The following is a 19503-nucleotide window of genomic DNA, read 5'->3' as shown; positions in this document are numbered from 1 at the left end:
GGTCCCAGGCTTGCGTCGGAGCACCGAGCGGGGGCAGCCTTCTCAGCTCTGGGCTTTCCAGCCTTGGAAGAGAGCTCCCAGGCCCCAGGCTGTTTGTTCCTTTCGTCTCTGAGCTCCCATTCTGAGCACGAGCCACATAAGGTCTGAGCGCTGACGGCGGTGGGCACACTGGAGGAGGCGGGCCTCGGAAAAGGAAGACTTGTAGATTAGAAGGAAGTGAGGCAAGGGATGAGTAGAGCCAGTCCATAGCAGAAGAAAGGTGCCCAGCCCAGCTCTATCTTCTGCATCTCCCGCCCCACCCCCGCCTTACTTTAACCACTTTACTTGTACAATTCAGGTTTAATTTGGAGGAAAGTAGCACTTAGCTGTGCTCAGCTTTCAGGATCTTAGTTTCCCGAGCAGGGATTTAAGCTGGGACCCCAGCAGTGAGAGCGCCTAGTCCTAACCACTGGACTGCCAGAGAATTCCCAGGGTTTCACTGTTAATAATGTAACAACACGGAAATTCAGGGGAAAAGAATAACAACCAGTTATTCAGAAGTGCATCCTCTCCCTCTTCCTCCTTGCCTCAAAGCACAATGTGCAAAACTTAAGGCTCATTTTGGTAATTGGCCTCCTCAGGTTGTCATTCGGATGTCATCTGAAAGTAGTACTTGGGACTTCCCTGGTGGTGCAGTGGTTAAGAATCCGCCTGCCAATGCAGGGGACACAGGTTCGAGCCCTGGTCCGGGAAGATCCCACATGCCGTGGAGCAACTAAGCCCGTGAGCCACAACTACTGAAGCCTGTGCGCCTAGAGCTCATGCTCTGCAACAAGAGAAGCCACTGCAATGAGAAGCCCGTGCACCACAATGAAGAGTAGCCCCCGCTTACTGAAACTAGGGAAAGCCTGTGCGCAGCAACGAAGACCCAAAGCAGCCAAAAAATAAATTAATTAAAAAAAAAAAGAAAGAAACCTCATAGTATCCTTGGGGCCATCCACTGTTTGGCAGAGAGGATGAAATACTTAAATCAGGGAACTCTTGAAGACCATGGATAGAATTCAGAGGGTCTGTGAACTTGAATGGGAAAGAAATTACATCTTTATTTTCAGTAATCTCTAACAGATATTAGCATTTTCTTCAACTATAAATGGAGCCCCCCCAAAACCCTCAGCAGTTCTAGTGATAGGAATCACTAAGATTTTTATATCACATTACAACCATAGATATCTTGAAATATTGTTTATGCTATTACTAATTCAAAATCATGGTAGATGTTAGGCCTGGCGCTAGATTTTATTTAATGAGTTAATATATCTTAGTGTATCACAAATTGTCTTTTAAAATATTTTATAGCATTATAAATTTCCTTCCTTTGTAATTCTGTATTTTGATGCATTTAGAGATATTATTTTAATAAGAGGTTCCTAGATTTCACTAGATTGCCAAGGTTCTTGGTACATAATGTTTATGCACAGTGCCTGTCACTTAATAGGAGGGCCATGAAGGATGCTTCGTGGTCACGAGAATTTTTCCTGTGCTTTTGGTGCTGCCTTAAATCTATCATTACGTAAAGAATAAACCACAGAGGCCGGCTTAGTCCATAGAGAAAACTTGACTACATTTTTAAAAAACATTGTTAGGGAAAGATTTATTATTTCACTTTTTTTTCATCCTCTGAAGAAAGTTTGAAATGTATCTATTCAAGGTATTTTGATGACATAATTTCATTCCTTGTAAATAACTGCTCATATGCCATTTGTGACCATAGAACCTAAAGCAGGGAACTATGATAATGGAGCCCTTGTGATTTGCAACGTCAGTGAAGTGTGACTGTGACTCTGAGACCAACTTTATGGATTGTGTTATAGGCTTTGAAATGAGTGAGAACAGAGGATGTGATCATTTCTTTGCTTAAAAAAAAGATTAAAAATGAAAAACGAATAATTCACTGCTGTAATAAAGGAAAATAGGAATGATGAATGTGTATGTATCATGCATAAAAAGGTTTAGATACAGCCTATATATAAAGAGAAATATAAAGTAAAAGGAGACCCTACTTTTCTTTCTACCAACTCTGTAATATGTGGGCAAACGGGAGCTGACCCAAGTATTTCTGAATAAACGATGCTGATTGAATGTGCCTTCATTGCCTGAAGAAACCAGGATCTTCTCACTCTGGCTCACCACCCAGCCAGAACCTATAATAAGTAATGCACTCTAACTACCCGCTTGTATGTGGGAGGACTTAAGAAACTCTCCCTTTCAGAAACCCCTCCCTCCCATTTTCTTGTGTAGTCACTGCAAGTGAGCTTATCTCTTTATAGTAGTTTAAGAGTAGCTTGAATGTAGTTCTACTTTCAGGTCTGACAGAGTAAATTGAGCCACACCAAATCTCCCTCTAGGAATAAATGGAAAAGCCAGATAAGTACCAAAAGCATCTCTATAAAGCAATCCAAGAGCTGTTGGAGCAACAAGACTAGAGGAACCAAGATTCCAGAGGAGGAACTGCAAAATGGTGAGCTTTTTCCTTTGCCAGCTGGAGGTGCTTATAGATTCTGGGTACAAGGCAAGATGCTGAGCATCGGGGCTTCGCCTGGGTCAAGGGTCATTGTTGGGGAACAAAACAAACAAAGCACTTACATTTTGGGTTCTCACAGGACTGAAGAGACAAAGCTGAAATCTTGGAGAGCCAGGGTTTCAGGGAGAAGGGAAGAGTGAATAACTGAGCGACACAGATGGTTTCCCCACAAAATTTTGCTGAATGCTGAAGCTACTTGGGGTGGGAGGTTAGGATGAGAAAATCACTGTTTTTCAGAAGCTTTCTGCTTAGCATCTTTATCTATCCAGCAGAGATGAGAGTGACTCCACTTTGGAGAGGGATAACATCACATAGATGTTCTTTCTTATACTCAATTTTTTTTCTTTTTTTTGCTACACCGTGCAGCTTGTGGAATCTTAGTTCTCCCATCAGGGATTGAACCCACACCCTTAGCAGTGAAAGCGCAGTCCTAACCGCTGGATGGCCAGGGAATTCCCTCTACTCAATTTTTCATACTTGGTTATTTTATATTCAATAGTCAATATCAAATGAATATTAAAAGCTATTAGGTATACCAAGAGATAAGAGTCATATCACCAAAATCCAAGAAAAAAATAGATAATAGAAACCAGTAATTCTGGTATTAGATTAGCAGACAAGGACTTTGATTAAAATATTTTTAAAATATGATAAAAAAAAATAGAGAATTTCCCCAGGGAATTAGATCTATTTTTAATGGAAATTCTGGAACCAAAAAATACAATAACTGAAATCAAGAGTAGCCTGAAAATCAAGAGCAGGTAGGGAAATATGTCTGTGCACACAGATGCTGACACAGGCTCGGGATGTGACTCAGTTGCATCTCTGGAGCCCTGTGTCAGTGCCGGAACCCTGAGATCTAGTGCAGACTCAAAGGATTTGTGCACACGTTTAAAAAAAAAGAAAAACTTTTAAAATGTAAACACACATTTTTCTTCAGGAATATACTCTTAGAACTGTGTTGCAGTAAACAAGTTTCAAAACATAATGATGAGTTCTTTGGTCACAAAAACTTCCTCAAGAATTCTCTCAAAATAATTCTAAGCACAGGTACATTATTAAATTTACTACCATGACATTTTAGAAAATAGTTGCAAAACTTGTTATTTATCTGTAAAGGATTGAGGGAGAAAGGCAGCACGGTTATTGCCAAAAACTTTTCTTAAAATTATTCCATAGGGATGGTTGTCATTGAGCTTGAGGCCAGTTAGATTTCCCGCAGTTAATCTCATATGCCATGGTTCAGACCTGGACCTGCCTGACATTGAGGCATTCACTGTAATGTAAGCTAACATGATGAATTCAGAGTCACAGAAAAGATGCTATGAAGTTTTCTGGTTAAATAATTGTTTTTCTTTTAAAGTGGGGGAGAGTTGGATGCTTAATAAACTCAAAATAACAACATAACCAGAGCCGGAAGGAAAACTGTTCTATTATTAATTATTAAAAGAGACGTGATCTACTACAACATAGGGAAAAACTATACAGCAAGCTTGATACAGCAAGCTATGGATGACTTAGAAAGGTGTTTTCCAGTTAACATTTTTTTTTAAATTAAAGCATTTTGCTTGTTTACACTTTATGAGTAAAATACAAAGAGTGCCTCCTAGAAATAGATTATGATTTTTTTTTTAATTTATTTTTGGCTGCACTGGGTCTTCATTGCTGCATGTGGGCTTTCTCTACTTGCAGAGATCAGGGGCTAGTCTTTGTTGCAGTGCACGTGCCTCTCATTGTGGTGACTTTTCTTGTTGTGGAACACGGGCTCTAGGCACGCGGGCTTCAGTAGTTGTGGCTCGCGGGCTTAGAGCCCAGGCTTAGTAGTCGTGGCACGCAGGCTTAGTTGTTCCGCGACATGTGGGTAGTTGCTCTGCGGCATGTGGGATCTTCCCGGACCAGGGCTTGAACCCGTGTCCCCTGCATTGGCAGGCAGATTCTTAATGACTGTGCCACCAGGGAAGTCCAGATTATGAAATTAAAGTGCACTTCAGGTAAACTGATAAGGTGAAATGACTGTGGAATCCCAACATAAACATTTATTTAAATACTTAAAGACAGTGATATTGACTAATTAGACTTGGAATCAAATTGCCTCTGTTTCCTTTCTTCATTTTATTTTTGTAAGTCACAAATTTTCATTTTTCATACTTTTTGTTTTGTTTTGTTTTGCAGTACGCGGGCCTCTCACTGTTGTGGCCTTCTCCCGTTGCAGAGCACAGGCTCCGGACGTGCGGGCTCCAGACGTGCGGGCTCAGCGGCCTTGGCTCACAGGCCTAGCCGCTCCGCGGCATAGTGGGATCTTCCCGGACCGGGGCACGAACCTGCATTCCCTGCATCGGCAGGCAGACTCTCAACCACTGCGCCACCAGGGAAGCCCATTTTTCATAGTCTTTTTTCTCACTTCTGTTTTCTTGAAATGCCAAAAGAAAATCAATGGCAATAGGCCAAACTCTCACTAGCTAACTTTTAATAATAATAAAACAGTACAGACAAAAGAGCAGGAAATCTTTAAAAATGGAGAAATTGTATATTATCTTGTTTATAAAGTGAACAAAAGAATATGTAAATATTATTTTACTAAGAGCTTGTGATATTCTTGGAAGACAATAGGAGGTGGAGATTACTCATTCTTTTGCTGCCTGGGAAATGAAACCAGTACTATTGAAAGTAAGTGACTTTGTGAAGGTCAGTAAGCAGGCAAAGTGCTTCTAGGAATCCCACGCACTGGCAATATAAAACATTCTCTCATGCTTTCACTTCCCTTATTTTCTTTTTTCTCTTGTCTTTTCTTCTCATTCAAAAGCAAACTTTAAAAATTAGAATCATCAATAAATATTTATTGTGTGCTTGCTCTGTGCAAGGTACCATGGAGGATAAGAAGGAATCTAAGACAGAGTCCTTGATTTAAAGGAGCAGTCAAAATCACGATTCTAGCCTGATTTTCACAGCTGCTGAGAATTTCCTTTTGTTCACCATTTCACCATGGTTAAAGCAGCTATTCCAAACCATCTCCATTTTCTTTAAGCTTCCAACTCCAACACTGCTTTCTTGACCCTTCACATAAGACCTTGCTTGCCTTTTACTGATCATTTTGAGTCTATGAGTTTCCTTAACTTCTCTCTTTTCCATTTCAAAATCTCTTTATCTTCATCATCAGTCACTTCTTTCCCCCTTGCCTGCAAGAAGGTATTCTCTCTCCATCTTGCCCAGAACTCCCCTCTGCTACTCTCCAACACTGATCCCCCACCTCTTCAGAGATATCACTCCAATGTCCGTTGGTGTTTTTTCTTTTTTTGATTTGCATTTTCAATCTCATTCTCACACTGGCTCCTTATTCCCCATTCCTAAATATAACATAGTTATTTCTGATGGTACCTTAACCCTATTGCTGCTTTGAGTTGCAACTTCTCCTTACAACTGAATTCCTTGAAAGAGGAATATATAATCTGCATTTCCCCTAAAACTCAACTCTTACAATATGGCTTCCACTTCCACAACGTTACTGAAACACTTCCTGAAGATCAATAGTGGTCTGCGAGTCAACAAATCTGATGGCTTTTTCTAGCCTTCATTCCCCCCACCCCTGCCCCCTCCCCACTCCCTCCCCACCCCCAATTTCTCTGAAGTCTTTGGTGCTAATGACCATTCCTCCTTCTTTTACACTGTCCTGTCTCTACTGTTTTTCTGTGTACTGCTCTGGCCACTTCTTATTGAACACCCCTCATCCTCTCACCCCTAAACACAGACATTCTCCTAAATTCTGCTTTTTTTCCTTATATACACTCTTCTTTGGATTCTTCTTCATAGAGCTAATAGTTGAAGCTGAGGATTCCCATGCTCTGGGAATGCTAAAACACTTTCCCCAAAAAGTGCATTTAAGGGAAGGGGCAGACTTTATCACCTTCCTTTTGTCTTTCCATGGGGTTCACTTAGTTGGCAAGAGAAGTGGGAGGCGAATAGGTCAGAGCTGTCTTAGCAATGGCTAAGATTCCTCTATCTAGGACCATGGCTCCTGCCAGATAGCCCCTCTCCTACAACTGTGGCTCTTGCTTTGTTCTGTTGACCCTTCTCTTGCCTCTTCGTACCTGGGAATAGTAATGGATTCCTCCTCTTGCTTGTCCTGAGGTGTATCAGCATGTCTGCTTGATTCCATTTGTGGTTTTAATTTACTGTTAGACTCCTACAAGTAATTCAGTTTTGATATTACAGTTCACCTTAGGCAATTCTATTTGCTAAGATATCCATATATGTGTGTGTACATATAAGTATATATTCCATTGTTCACTTGAATCTATAATTAACTTTACTCAGTTTTCAATAGTTGCTGAATCTTGTGTTTCTATGTAAGAATGTGGGTTCTTGGAGGACAAAAAACACTGTTTACCATCTTTATATCACCAGACTTTAACAGAATACTTGTCACATAGCTGATAGATGAATTTATTCACTTTGATATAACACCCAAGATTAATATTACTATCTTCAGCAAGAAATTAAAGTTGTGTTTGACCTTCAACAGACTAAAGCCTCCTTAGTCATATAAGATCATCGCAAGAGGGGCTTCCCTGGTGGCGCAGTGGTTGAGGGTCCGCCTGCCGATGCAGGGGACGCAGGTTCGTGCCCCGGTCCGGGAAGATCCCACATGCCGCAGAGCGGCTGGGCCCGTGAGCCATGGCCACTGAGCCTGCGCGTCCGGAGCCTGTGCTCCGCAACGGGAGAGGCCACAACAGTGAGAGGCCCGCGTACCACAAAAAAAAAAAAAAAAAAAGATCATCACAAGACATTAAGCCTGACAGATTCCACCTTTACCATACTTTAAGAATAAATTGTCTAATTTCTATTTTAAGGGCAAAGCATGCAACCCATTTCAATAAAATATTTATCTCATCTTAATTTAAACTTATAGCTCTGCAATATTTACTAATGTGCCCAATTTTACCATACTTTTACCTTGGACAAATTACATAATTCATCTCAAAGCCTTGGTTTCCACATTGATAAAATGAAAAAAATGATACTTGTTATCAGAGGGTTGTTGTGCTGAAATAACATATGCTAATCACTGAACATAGTGTTTAACAAAATGGGCATTTAATAAGTGGTAGCCATGTTTAACTTTCAGAGAAGTAGCAAATAAATTTATAATACAATTAGAGCATATTACTACACAGGTCTCTGTTGTTGCCATCTTTGTGGGAGGCAACTTCTCTGAGATAAAATGCTTATAACATGTCACATCAATAAACAAGAAGTTAGGAGAGGAACAAAGCATCTCTATGAGTCTATATTATAATGTTAGATCTAACATTCCATGAGGAAAGCATAGGGGACATTCCATTTTATTACATATTTTTTAACAAAAATTAAACTACCGTAGAGTCTATCTTTAAAAACCAGACTCCACTTAACCCACTTGCTCTGTTACTCATTATTGTACATTCTCTCTGTGAACTCTACTCACTGTTGCCACAAAGGACACAACTGGCACTATTGGCAAACTTTGAATATGGAAACTTTATTAGAAAATAGCATTGTATCAATGTTAAATTTTCTGAATTTGAAAATTGAATCATAGTTATGAAGAGAATGTTCTTGTTCTTAGGAATAGCCACTGAAGTATTTAGGGGTAAGGATGCATGATTATGTAACTTTTAAATACTTAGGTGGGGAAAGAGGTGGGGAGAGAATAAAGCAAATGAAGTGAAATGTTAACAACCCCCTTGAGTTAAGTCGAGTATACTTTCTGGCCCTCTGTTCCTTCTTCTACTAGGAGAGAGAGATTGGGCTGAACTCTTTCAGTATTATTCACACTGTGAGCCATGAAATTCAATGAGGAATGGAGCCTGGCATCAGAAAATGTTAACCAGTGAATCTGAATAAAGTGTTTGCAAGAGCTCTTTGTATTTATTCTTTGGTAAGTCTGAGATTCTTTCAAAATCAAAAGTAAAACGAGCTAATTATATTTACATAACACCAAGGCCCTCTGAGCACTAACAGGTTAGAGGCTAACAGGTTAGCTATATGATATACCTGTGTACTTCCTCACCAAAACAGGTGAGCTGTATGCTTATCAAGAGTCAATTTGGGGCTTCCCTGGTGGCGCAGTGGTTGAGAGTCCGCCTGCCGATGCAGGGGATACGGGTTTGTGCCCCGATCCGGGAGAATACCACATGCCGTGGAGCGGCTGAGCCTGCGCGTCCGGAGCCTGTGCTCCGCAATGGGAGAGGCCACAGCAGCGAGAGGCCCGCCTACCGCAAAAGAGTCAATTTGTATTTGTAACCTAAAATATTTATGCCTCTTATTATACTTATGGAATTTAAACATTCAAACCAATGAAATACCAATAAAAAGTTGTTTCCATGAAAACTAAATTGATGAAGGTGAACAACAAATAAATTACTATAGAACAAGATATGGGTAAGAAAAATCTGTAAAACTTTGGAAAAAAATTGTACAAAATCTAGATTGACTTGGCAATCAAATTGCTTCAAATGTGTCTTTAAGTTCTTGCTCTGCTTTGAAGAAAAAGAAAATGTAAACAAAGTAATTTATAATAAAAACAATGAGGTGCTCCAACAAACAGATTCAGGCTCAGATAAAAGGTCTTAGCCCTACTTCAAAGATTAGTGAGTGAATGTATAATTACACATTTGAGTCAAAAATTTAAAAGTTAAAGTATATCTGCCATTTTTATGACCTATTGCTTTAACTGACTTTTTAAATTAACTGATCAACAATTGGTCTCTATAATCAATCCCAGCCCAAGGACATCTTGCTAAAGGAATTCCATAGATACAAACTCTCCTGCTAGTAAATACTAGTTTGTAGCCAGGAAGTCTGTTATTACCATACTTTTAAGATTTGCATGCTTGCTTGCTCTCCTAGAAGTATTTCCCTCTAAAGGGAGAGCACTGATTTTAGATCTGCTGCTTAACTCCTTCCTTCCCAGTCATTGTAGATTAAAAATGATATTTCATTGTTTATTTTTATTTACATTTTGACTGATGCTGAACAATTGTTCACAGGCTTATAACTGATTTGTATTTTTTTTCTGCCTCATAGGAGAGAAGATAACAGCAACAAAATATTGAAACCTGGAAAGTATATGAATCAGTGGCAATTATCTTAGCCAACTTGAGAGACAGGAATCCTAAGCAGGTTATGAAGCAACCTAATTCACACAGCTAAACCCCACATAAGGGAATTGAAAGCACCAGATACTTCTGAGCATGGTGTGGGCTAAAAACAGAAGGAATAATAGAAAGCCTATTTAAGAATCAATCAGAAGTCCAGAGATTTAGTCTTCGAAGAAAGGATCTCTGAAAAGAAAGAACAAAGGATCTCTGGCGAGGAGGATATTAGGCCCCACTAAGGGTGAAGGTCTAAAATTGGAAGAGAAATAATTAAATTAGAGGACCAACATCTGAATAATTGGAGCTTAAGAAAGAGAAAATAGGGTAGGAGATAATCAAATAATTCAAATTGGTGAGACTGGAACCCCATTCTGACTTTACGTCCAGTGCTATTTATATTCTTTCAGGATAACTGGCATATCTGATTCATATTAACTGTAAAAGGACATTTTCTAAGCTTTCAGAAATGTTGGGGATAGTCAGAGACTTTGTTCAGGTGATTAAAGGGTGAGGCTTGCATTAGCCCTCCCCAAACCAATTATACCAAAATATTTGGCAGAACTAAAGAACTATGGTTAAAAAAACCAAAAAGAATGGTTTATTCATGCAAGCTATGCAATGACATGCCAGTACAGCTCAATAATCATATTGCCTTAAGTTGTTCTGTAAGAAGGGCAGAGGCTGTAACTGGCTAAAGCTCTAACTGGCTGAGGCACCAATGCAGGGAAGCAGCCATAGCAAGCAGATATGCAGATATAAAGTCAACTGTGGACAGGAAAACACAAACCAAAAAACTTCTGGGTTATCTGTGGATGGGTAGTCTCATCATCATGCCCAAGCAGAGAAACATACTATAAGCAACTTCCCTTCCAGGTGGACTATTTCAGTCCAAGTCAACCTGGATCCGAGTAGTGGAGTCACAGATGATGAGCGAGTCTAACATCAGGCTTTCAGAAGCTTCAATTGACAACCTATGGCTTACTGTTTCTCAACATCCCAGGCCAATTAAATCAGAATCTCAGAGTAGTGCGGGGGCATCCATTTCTAAAGCTTTCCAGGTGGTTCGACTCTATGTAATTAACTTGAGAGTCATTGCCCTAGCCAAGGTATCATTCAATTAGTGTTTGTTTGGCTTAAATATGCACTAAATCAAAACATTGTATTAAACAAAGGACCCAAAGATATTTAGTAGAAATGACGTGTAGCAAAAAAATTGATAGGAAAAAAATGATAAAACAATCCAGCTGGGGCGTGTGTGGGAGGAATGGATAAATAAGACAAACAAGAGAAAGCAAAAACGAAACTGGAATTGTTTCGGATTACTATGCCCAGCCACTGCAGGCTTAAATATGCTACTAACTTGGGGGGAGGGGAGGTAGGCGGTGTCAAGAGAACAGTGGAATGGACGTGCAAGAGTGAATTCCCACCTGAAATCTGAAGGCTCTGGTGTCTGCCTGGTGTCTGGATCCGGTTATTTTAGGTTAGAACTCTACTGCATACAGGGGAAAGAATGAGTCCTTGTCCCAAACCTGTCCAACTAGCTGTGCAACGTCAAGTAAATCTCTTTGGACGAGAGATTCCTAATGTCTAAAATAAAGAGCCTGGATTAGTAACCCTGAAGATCTCTCTCCTGAAGATCTCTCATCAGTCTAACTCTGATGCTATAAACAAGGGATCAGACACATCTCCTCACTTCAGGAAAGGCCCAAGACGAGCTGAAGCCGGTCGTCAGGCTTCGAGCCATCCTCATTTTTCTGCTAGGCTTCCTTAGCCCGGGGAATGGACCAGGCACAAAGCACCACGTTATTAAGGCCTCATCAACCCCTGCCAGGAGCAAGCCCTAAGGCGCCCCACCCTGCGTGACTTCTCAGAGCTTCCACCACCTCCCCTGAACTTCCGACCTGCGCTTGGGACCTCAGGAGCCCGCGGCTGTTGTTCCTCCCTTAAAGCACAAAATCATCCCGGGGATCCAAACTTCGCGTCCGCTAGGGCCTCTAGGTAGAGAGCGGAGGGGGGAATCGACTCCCTCGACGATCTCTGCGGCCTGGACCCGCTCCCTCCGCCTGGCGCCAGGCTGCGGAGCGCCGAGCGGCTCGATGAGCGGGGGTGCAGCTGCGGCGGAGCGGCAGGCGCCGGGTCCGCGCCTACTGTCTTCCACCTCCCCGCTTTCTTCCTCCGCTTCCCACTCCTTCCTCCGCCCGCCCAGTCCTGCCCATCCCCGGAGAGCTGCCCGGAGCTCCCCGGGAGACTCAGGTACGGCCGCCCGCCTGTTCCCGACGGGAAGGGGTAATGTGCGGAGAAAGGAAACGGAGACGAAGTCCCTGCCCCGCCGCCCCCAACGTCCGCGTCGGGCAGGGGGACCGGCCTCGGGGGCAGTGGAGGGAGCCCAGAGTGGGAAAAGGCTGGGGTCGGACCGGGGGTTCCCAGAGGAAGGGCGACCAGGACAGGGGTGTGCGATGGGGAGCGGTTAAGGGGGAGACGAATGGAAATTGTAGGGTGCTCTGGGGAAATGGGAAGAGAATAGTGGCGGGGCTGGGGAAGATTGGAGAAGAGTGGGAGGCAGCCCGGACTGCGAGTGGGGATCTTGGGACAGAAAGGACTAGAGTTAGGAGATGTCAGGGGACGTGGCCTGGTGCGACAGATGGGGTGGGAGGTGGGGGGTGTGAACGGAGCTGCTTGCTGGAGGGATGGATTTGTTTCACCATGAAAAGGTTTGGGAGAGAGAGCACCAACCCCGCTGTGTTTATAATGACCGGAAGGTGAGGTGAATCATTACACTTTGACAGGTTTTGTGAATAACATCTCCAGGCTGTGTCCATCCAAGTCACTTATTTCCGTGAAACTGCACCAACCAAGACTGCTGATGAGAGATGAGGAAGAGGAGTCAGAAAGGGAACGCAGGCTGGGAAAAGGGAAGCCTCTGCCCAGATTCAAGCTTTTTGTGAAATGAAATACTAGGGGGGTTGGTGTGCTTGTTGTTTGCATAAAGCAAAATAGAAGCCAACATTTGCTAAACAACAGGTTAGAAGTTTATTACTTGTAAAGCCATTGAATTCAGAACGTACTGCCTCTTCAAAAAATACATACATGAAATTGTAAACGTATGATGATGGCATAAGAAGCGTATGGTGATGTGACATTTTAAAAATGTATTGGTGATGTTGAAATACATCATGAAGGTTCTCTTATTTACATATATACCTAGACACAAACACCTGAATTCATATGTATTTTGTACAGGAGAACTCTTAGGTAGAATATGTATAAATCTAATTTCTGAGCATTGTTTATTTCTACTAGTCATTTGGTGCAAATACCATCATTTACCCTGTGCTTCCTCAAGCACAGTTAATTAATCTGCCTGCTGCTTTGCTGATGGCTTTTATGTTTGTCAGACAGTGACTTCTTGCCTTCATGAAGCTGCTTCTTGGATTATGGGACCTGAATTTGGGTTTGCTCATCATTAAACTTGTAGCTTTACTGTATATTTCATAAAGATGTTATGTAAGTTGGCCTGTTATTTGCTTTTGGATATTGAAGCAGACCCTTTGTAGGGTTTAAAATATAAATAAAATACAGGTATTATTAACAGTTCTAGTTCTTCAGTTGCTTCCTTTGTCATCTGTTTCTCCATGCATTCTGTAACATTTCTGCATGAATGAATTATTCTGAAATCAAAGTATGAGGAATAAAATGGGTCAGATGCCGGATGTACGTGACAGAAATATTGTAGAATGAAGAACTCTAGAGCTGTTACTTAGGTAGCAAGTATTTGGTTTTTGTTACAAGTGGTTAAGTTTCTGGTTTGGAAAATCATTTCTTATCAAAGACAAGTGTATCAATTTGTTTTGATGGGAAGTCAACTTAAAATTTTACTTTATTTTGTTTATGAAACTGGGCTTATTCTTTTTTAAGTGTATGATATTAACCAACAAATGTCTAATTACACTTAAAAATCTTAGAGGTTCTCGTGGAAAGGGAAAGAGGACTGCTGGATTGTTACAGGGAAGTGGTCTTTCTAGAACAGAACTGTATAACCTGATAGACAACTAATTGGATAAATATTAAAATGGATCATGCACAGCCATTAATAATTTAGGCCTATGTTTCTGATATTTCAATCAGTAGAGTGACTAACACTATTAGTTACTTATCTTTTACCAAGCCTTAGTTTTCTCTTAGTTTCTTTGTGTTTACTTTGAAGGAGTGTTGTAATGAGTAAAAGAAAATATGTGTAAATCGCTGAGCATAGTGCCTGACACATAGTAGAACATTCAGTACACCTTAGCTATTCTTATTATTCATCCATCTTCTAGTCCAAGATGCTGAAAACTCGTATTTGCTTGTCAGCTTTTTCTCAAGAAAATTTTGAATATGTTGCGTATTCAAGCATTTTCCTGGAAAATCATAATGCAAATTAGTATATAAAAGACTGTGAGACTTTCTGTAGCAAACCAAAAAAACAAAAAACCTGGCTTTGTTTAACCCAGTACTTTCCAAACTTACCCCTTTTCTTGGAGCACCTAGTGTTATGCATTAGAACAGGACATTGTAATTGACAGAATGTTTTTGCATGTGTGTATTAATCTGATTTGACCATCCCAACTCCATGCAGAAGGCTAGAAATCACTATTTTACAGATGAGGAAACAGAATCATTGTTTAAGCAACTCCCTAAAAGTGAGAGAATTAGAAGTGTTCTGCCATCTTCTGACTCCAAGTTAAAATCTTTAAGCATTTGATGTCTCACTTGCAAGGGGACAACCTGCTAATTTTCCCCGTCTCCTGTACAAGCTGCTCTTTGATTTTATAAAAATATTTTCGCTAATTTCCCCCACGTGTTCTCTAAAAGTTACCTCCATCTTCTCTTTTTAACTGTTGTGTATTGAGGCCTAGCTTGGAGGCCAGGGTCACTGGAGTGGAGCAGGTGAGAGGGAGCAGCTGCAGTTAGAGAAGTGGAGGGGCCCCACCATATAGGGCCTTGTACGCTGTTTTCAGTACTTTAGCTTATACCCCAAAGTCTCAAATCTGATGAAATTTATTTTCTCCTTAAGGTGGTGAAGACTTATTCTGCTGAGAAGTAGAAGAGTACTTCTTCACTAAAAAAGATGCCTCCCAAGTTTAAGCGCCACCTAAATGATGATGATGTCACTGGTTCTGTGAAAAGTGAAAGGGTAAGTTCAGAATCTTAATCTTTAAAAAAGAAAGATTCAAAATATCTTTCCTTTGTAAATAATTTGTTTTAGAATAATCTAATATTTATGGCTATATTCGAATCCTATTTGTTTTCTTCATAGTAAACATTAAAAAATATATGTTACTTAGATTGGGACTCAACCAAATTCTATTTCCATTATTGACCAAATTATGTTCCCAGCTTCTTTCTAGTCTTTCAAAGGGAATTTTGTACAAATACACAATATCTTATTTAGTACTCTGGAGCCAAATGTGGTTGGAGTTCCTCAGAATTTTTCAGATTTTACAAAGCTAGTTAGTGCACATTATACAAGAGCCTTTTGGGGGTCTAGAGCAGCACCTCCAAACATATTAATATTTCTCAGTGGAATGTCTGATTATTCTAATTAAGTATATAAATTAGCTGACATCAATTCAGGTAAGATTTTCTTCCAAATGAGTTTTCACTCCAAAGCTTATAAAATCTCTTGGTTTTCAGAACTTCTTAGATTTTGGAATTGCAGATAAAGGATTCTTTTTTTTTTTTTTTTTTTTTTTTTTTTCAGATAAAGGATTCTTGTCCTGCAGTTGCCACAGAGTCCAGAGTAGCTTTTATATAATGTTCAATTTTTAGTTTATTTCAGAACATTCTGTGCAGGATTGTATAAATCTAGAAATTATGCAGCATTTTGGAAGATAGCGTTGATATGAGTATTGTAGATAGGCTACTTTTAGAATAAGTAATAAGTATTTATTGAGGGAAGGAATTAGAGCTATTCTTTTTCATCCAGCAACCTAAAGCCCTCCCTCACTTCCTATCTTCTTGCCATTCCTTTATTTTCTGATTCATGCAACGAATGTTTATTGACTACCAACTATGTGCTAGGCATTGTGCTAAAAACTAGAGGGCATGGTCTCTGCCCTTAAACAGCAGATAGTCTGTTTGACTTCATTTTACATGCTCCTTTTTTGCACAACCTTAGAACCTCTGTCTAACATCTTATGATTTAGGAGTATCTTGAAATACAGTACAGGAATCATTTGTCATCCCTTTATTCTAACTCTTTATTCAGTGTCTGTTTTTGTTTTGCTTGAAGGAGGATACAATCCACCAACAGACTAACTGCTAGTAAACTTTTTAGAATAAGCTTCATTTACTCAAAAATATAAAATATACAGTTTCAATCAGTTCTACTTCTAAGACCATAACTATGGCACTTTCTTTTTACATTGTTGGTTGAATACTACCTCAATTTATTGTAAAACTAGGATATTAGTTAGCAGAATTGAAAAAAAAAATTGGCTGTTTAAATAGAGTCCTCCTTTTGAATGTTTATCAGATCATGAAATTTGATAACTGATTGGTTCTAAGAATTTATAAATTACTTTTATAAAACTTTAAAAAATTTTGTTCCTCTTTCCTGTAACACTTTCTTGATAACAGCTTTATTGAGATATAATTAACATGCCATACAATTCACTCATTAAAAGTGTACAATTCAGTGGATTTTAGTAACTAGTATTTAGTACCAAATTGTGCAACCATCACCACCATCAATTTTAGGACACTTTCATCATTCCAAGAAGAAACTCTGTACTTTCTAGCAATCATCCCCCGTCCTCCTCATCCCTTCAGCCCTAGGCAACCACAAATCTATAGATTTGTCTATTCTGGACATTTTATATAAATGGAAGCATACACTATGTTGTCTTTTGTAAATGGCTTCTTAGCATAATGTTTTCAAAGTTCATCCATGTTGTAGTATGTATCAGTACTTCATTCTTTTCTATTGCTGAATAATATTCCACTATATGAATATACTACACTTTCTTTATTCATTCATCAGTTGATAGACATTTAGGATTATTTACACTTTTTGGCTACTATGAATACCACTGCTATGAATGTTCACATACAAGTTTTTATTTTCATTTCATTTCATTACATATGTTTTCATTTCTCTTGGGTAAATACCTAGTAGTAGAATTACTGGGTATTATAGTAACTCTATGTTCAACCTTCTGAAGAATTGCCAAACTGTTTTCCAGAGTGGCTGCACAATTTTTATATTCCCGTCCAGCTGTGTATGAGAGTTCTAATTTCTCCACATTTCTCCTCACCACCAATTTCTCCTCACCAACACTTGTTATTATCTGCCTAGTGGGTGTGAAATGACATCTCATTGTATCTCATTACCCTTTTTTGATAATGTATCCCTAGCTCTTGTGTTTTTGTTCAGTGAATAAGTGTAAAGACATTCGTTTTCATTGTGTTTCTCATTGGACAACTATAATAAACACACTTTAGTATCATCACCCTCTAAGGCAAATAAACTGTATTGTAAATGTAATGATTGTTACTTATTAGCTAGAAATATTTGTTGAAGGAAGTAATGTATCTTCCTGAATATTATTGACTTTGAACATGTTTTCATGTGGTCATTGGCCATTTCTTTTTCTGTTAGGAATTGTCTATTTCTCTTCTTTGATGATTTTTCTATAATGTGTCTTTTTCTTACTAGTTTGTCAGTGATCTTTATATAAGAGAGATACCAGACCCTTTAGTCTGAAAGTATGTTGCAAATTTCTTTCCCAGCCTGTTACTTGCCATTTAACCTTGTGTATGATATTGTATGTTCTTTACGTTTTAAATTTTTATGTAATCAAATTCATGAATTTTTTTTCTTTAGAAATTCTGGGGTTGTTTGTGACTTAGGAATAATTTACTCATCTTAATAGTTAAATACTTATTTTATATATTTTCAGGCTTTGTAATTTCATAAATAAATGGATTTAAGGTCACATTTTCCTTTAGGTACTGCTGTGACCATACTCTACAGATGTTGTCTTGTAATGTCCCCAGTGTCATTGATTTCTAAATAGTTTGTTAAGTTTGCATTTACCTTTTAACATTTTAACAGAAGACTGTTTTAAAATTTCCTTTTATTTGTTTTAATTTCCATTGCATTATGTCCAGAGAATGTGGCCTGTGTAATTTCTAGTTTGGGCTATTTATTAAAATTCTTTTATTGCTTATTCATTTCTTGGATATTTGAAAATAACATTTGCTGAGTACACAGTTCTGGATTATTTATTTTTTTGTCTTCCTGGTTTCTCCATCTTTGAAGGATATGTTAAAGCTTTCCTATGATTTTGGAATGTATCCATTGCTTCTTATAATTTAAGCAGCTTTTGCTTTATGTATTTTGAAACTATATTGTTACATATAAACATTCGTTGCTGTTAAATCTTAGTGGATTGTGCATTTTGTCATTGTAAAATCTTATTTGATTGTTTAATGCTTGTCCTAAAATAATCCCTTTATATTACTTTTGCTAACTCTAACATTCTTTTTGTTAGAATTTGATAATATATCTCTTTCATCTCTCTTTTTTCTTTCATCCTTTATTTGACATTTATTTTAGGTAAATTTCTTATAAACAGATATTGGCTGCAATTTTTTTGAACTCTAATCATGTATAGTTTTTACTTTGAGTAGGAGCATTCAAACCATTCACATTTATTAAGGTAACTGATATATTTGGACTTTTTCTGCACTTGCTAGTCCCTCTGCTGGCAGTGAATGCTCTTCACCCTGATCTTTGGTTGGCTCTTTGTTATTGTTTGGATCTCAGCCTAAATTTCACCTTTTAAGAATGATTTTCCTTGACAGCCTAATCTTATTTAGTCACCCTGTCACTTTTTATCCCATCACTGTTTTAATTCTCTGCATAACATTCATCACCATCAGGTGTTTTTTTGTAAGAGTTCAGACCTTGTCTGTCTTGTCCAAAGCTGATGCTTGGTACTTAGAACAGTCCCTAGTACATAGAAGATGCTCAGACATAGTTGTTAAATGAATATTGAACACATCCTCTTTTCATTTTCTTACTCTTTGTGTATTATTTATTATAATATATAGAGATAATGACATTCATTGTACTTCTTATGTTTTCCCTATTTTCCCTAACTTCTTTAGCTAGATGGATTATTTTTCCTCACTTTTTCCCTGCCCCCAGGACCACTAGGCAGTTAAAAATTTCCTCCCTTTCTTTCTCTTCCCCTCTCTATTTTTAATTAACTTTATATGTTAACAATAATGTTTAAATTTGTGTTCTCTCTCAACATGCCAAAAACTATGCCCCTCCACACTACTTTTTCATTCTAGGCCTCTTCCCACTTCTCCACTCCTCTCCCCACCAGGATGAGCATGTTACTTTGCTTTTAACTTCCTCATTTTACTCTCCACTTCCTGCTTTTGGGTTTTGTGAGAAAAGTTTTAGATTCTTGTAGAATTTTTCTTTATATTATGCATTTTTATCTTTCAAGTTATAGTTCACAATCATCTTCCATTTAGATTTTTTTTTTTTCTTTTTTGCGGTATGCGGGCCTCTCACTGTTGTGGCCTCTCCCATTGCGGGGCACAGGCTCCGGACGCGCAGGCTCAGCGGCCATGGCTCACGGGCCCAGCCGCTCTGCGGCATGTGGGATCTTCCCGGACCGGGGCACGGCAGGCGGACTCTCAACCACTGCGCCACCAGGAAAGCCCTTCCATTTAGATTTGACCACACATTTTATTAGATGTACTGAGTATGTCAATCTCCATCTTAAGATCTTTGTTCTGATTTAATTTTCT

At 39.1% G+C, this 19503-nt stretch overlaps 1 protein-coding gene across 3 annotated transcripts in view; it reads left to right on the top strand.

Moving 5' to 3' along the window:
• The first annotated feature begins 11779 nt into the window (after positions 1 to 11779).
• VAMP4 (vesicle associated membrane protein 4) overlaps positions 11780 to 19503 on the top strand; it is a 28939-nt gene continuing 21215 nt past the window's right edge. Inside the window, exons 1-2 of one of the 3 annotated variants that reach the window (XM_065884622.1) lie at positions 11780 to 11946; positions 14747 to 14866. In XM_065884622.1, the coding sequence (XP_065740694.1) occupies positions 14801 to 14866 (66 nt within the window). In that variant the 5' untranslated portion in view covers positions 11780 to 11946; positions 14747 to 14800. Of the gene's footprint in view, positions 11947 to 12916; positions 13198 to 14746; positions 14867 to 19503 lie in introns of those variants that run through there. The other 2 variants (XM_065884632.1, XM_065884642.1) reach the window with 2 other exon arrangements.

This window comes from Phocoena phocoena, chromosome 1 (assembly GCF_963924675.1).
Source record: "Phocoena phocoena chromosome 1, mPhoPho1.1, whole genome shotgun sequence".
Lineage (NCBI taxonomy): Eukaryota > Metazoa > Chordata > Mammalia > Artiodactyla > Phocoenidae > Phocoena > Phocoena phocoena.
Note: the sequence above shows the minus strand (reverse complement) of the source record. Positions and strands in the feature narration are given on the sequence as shown.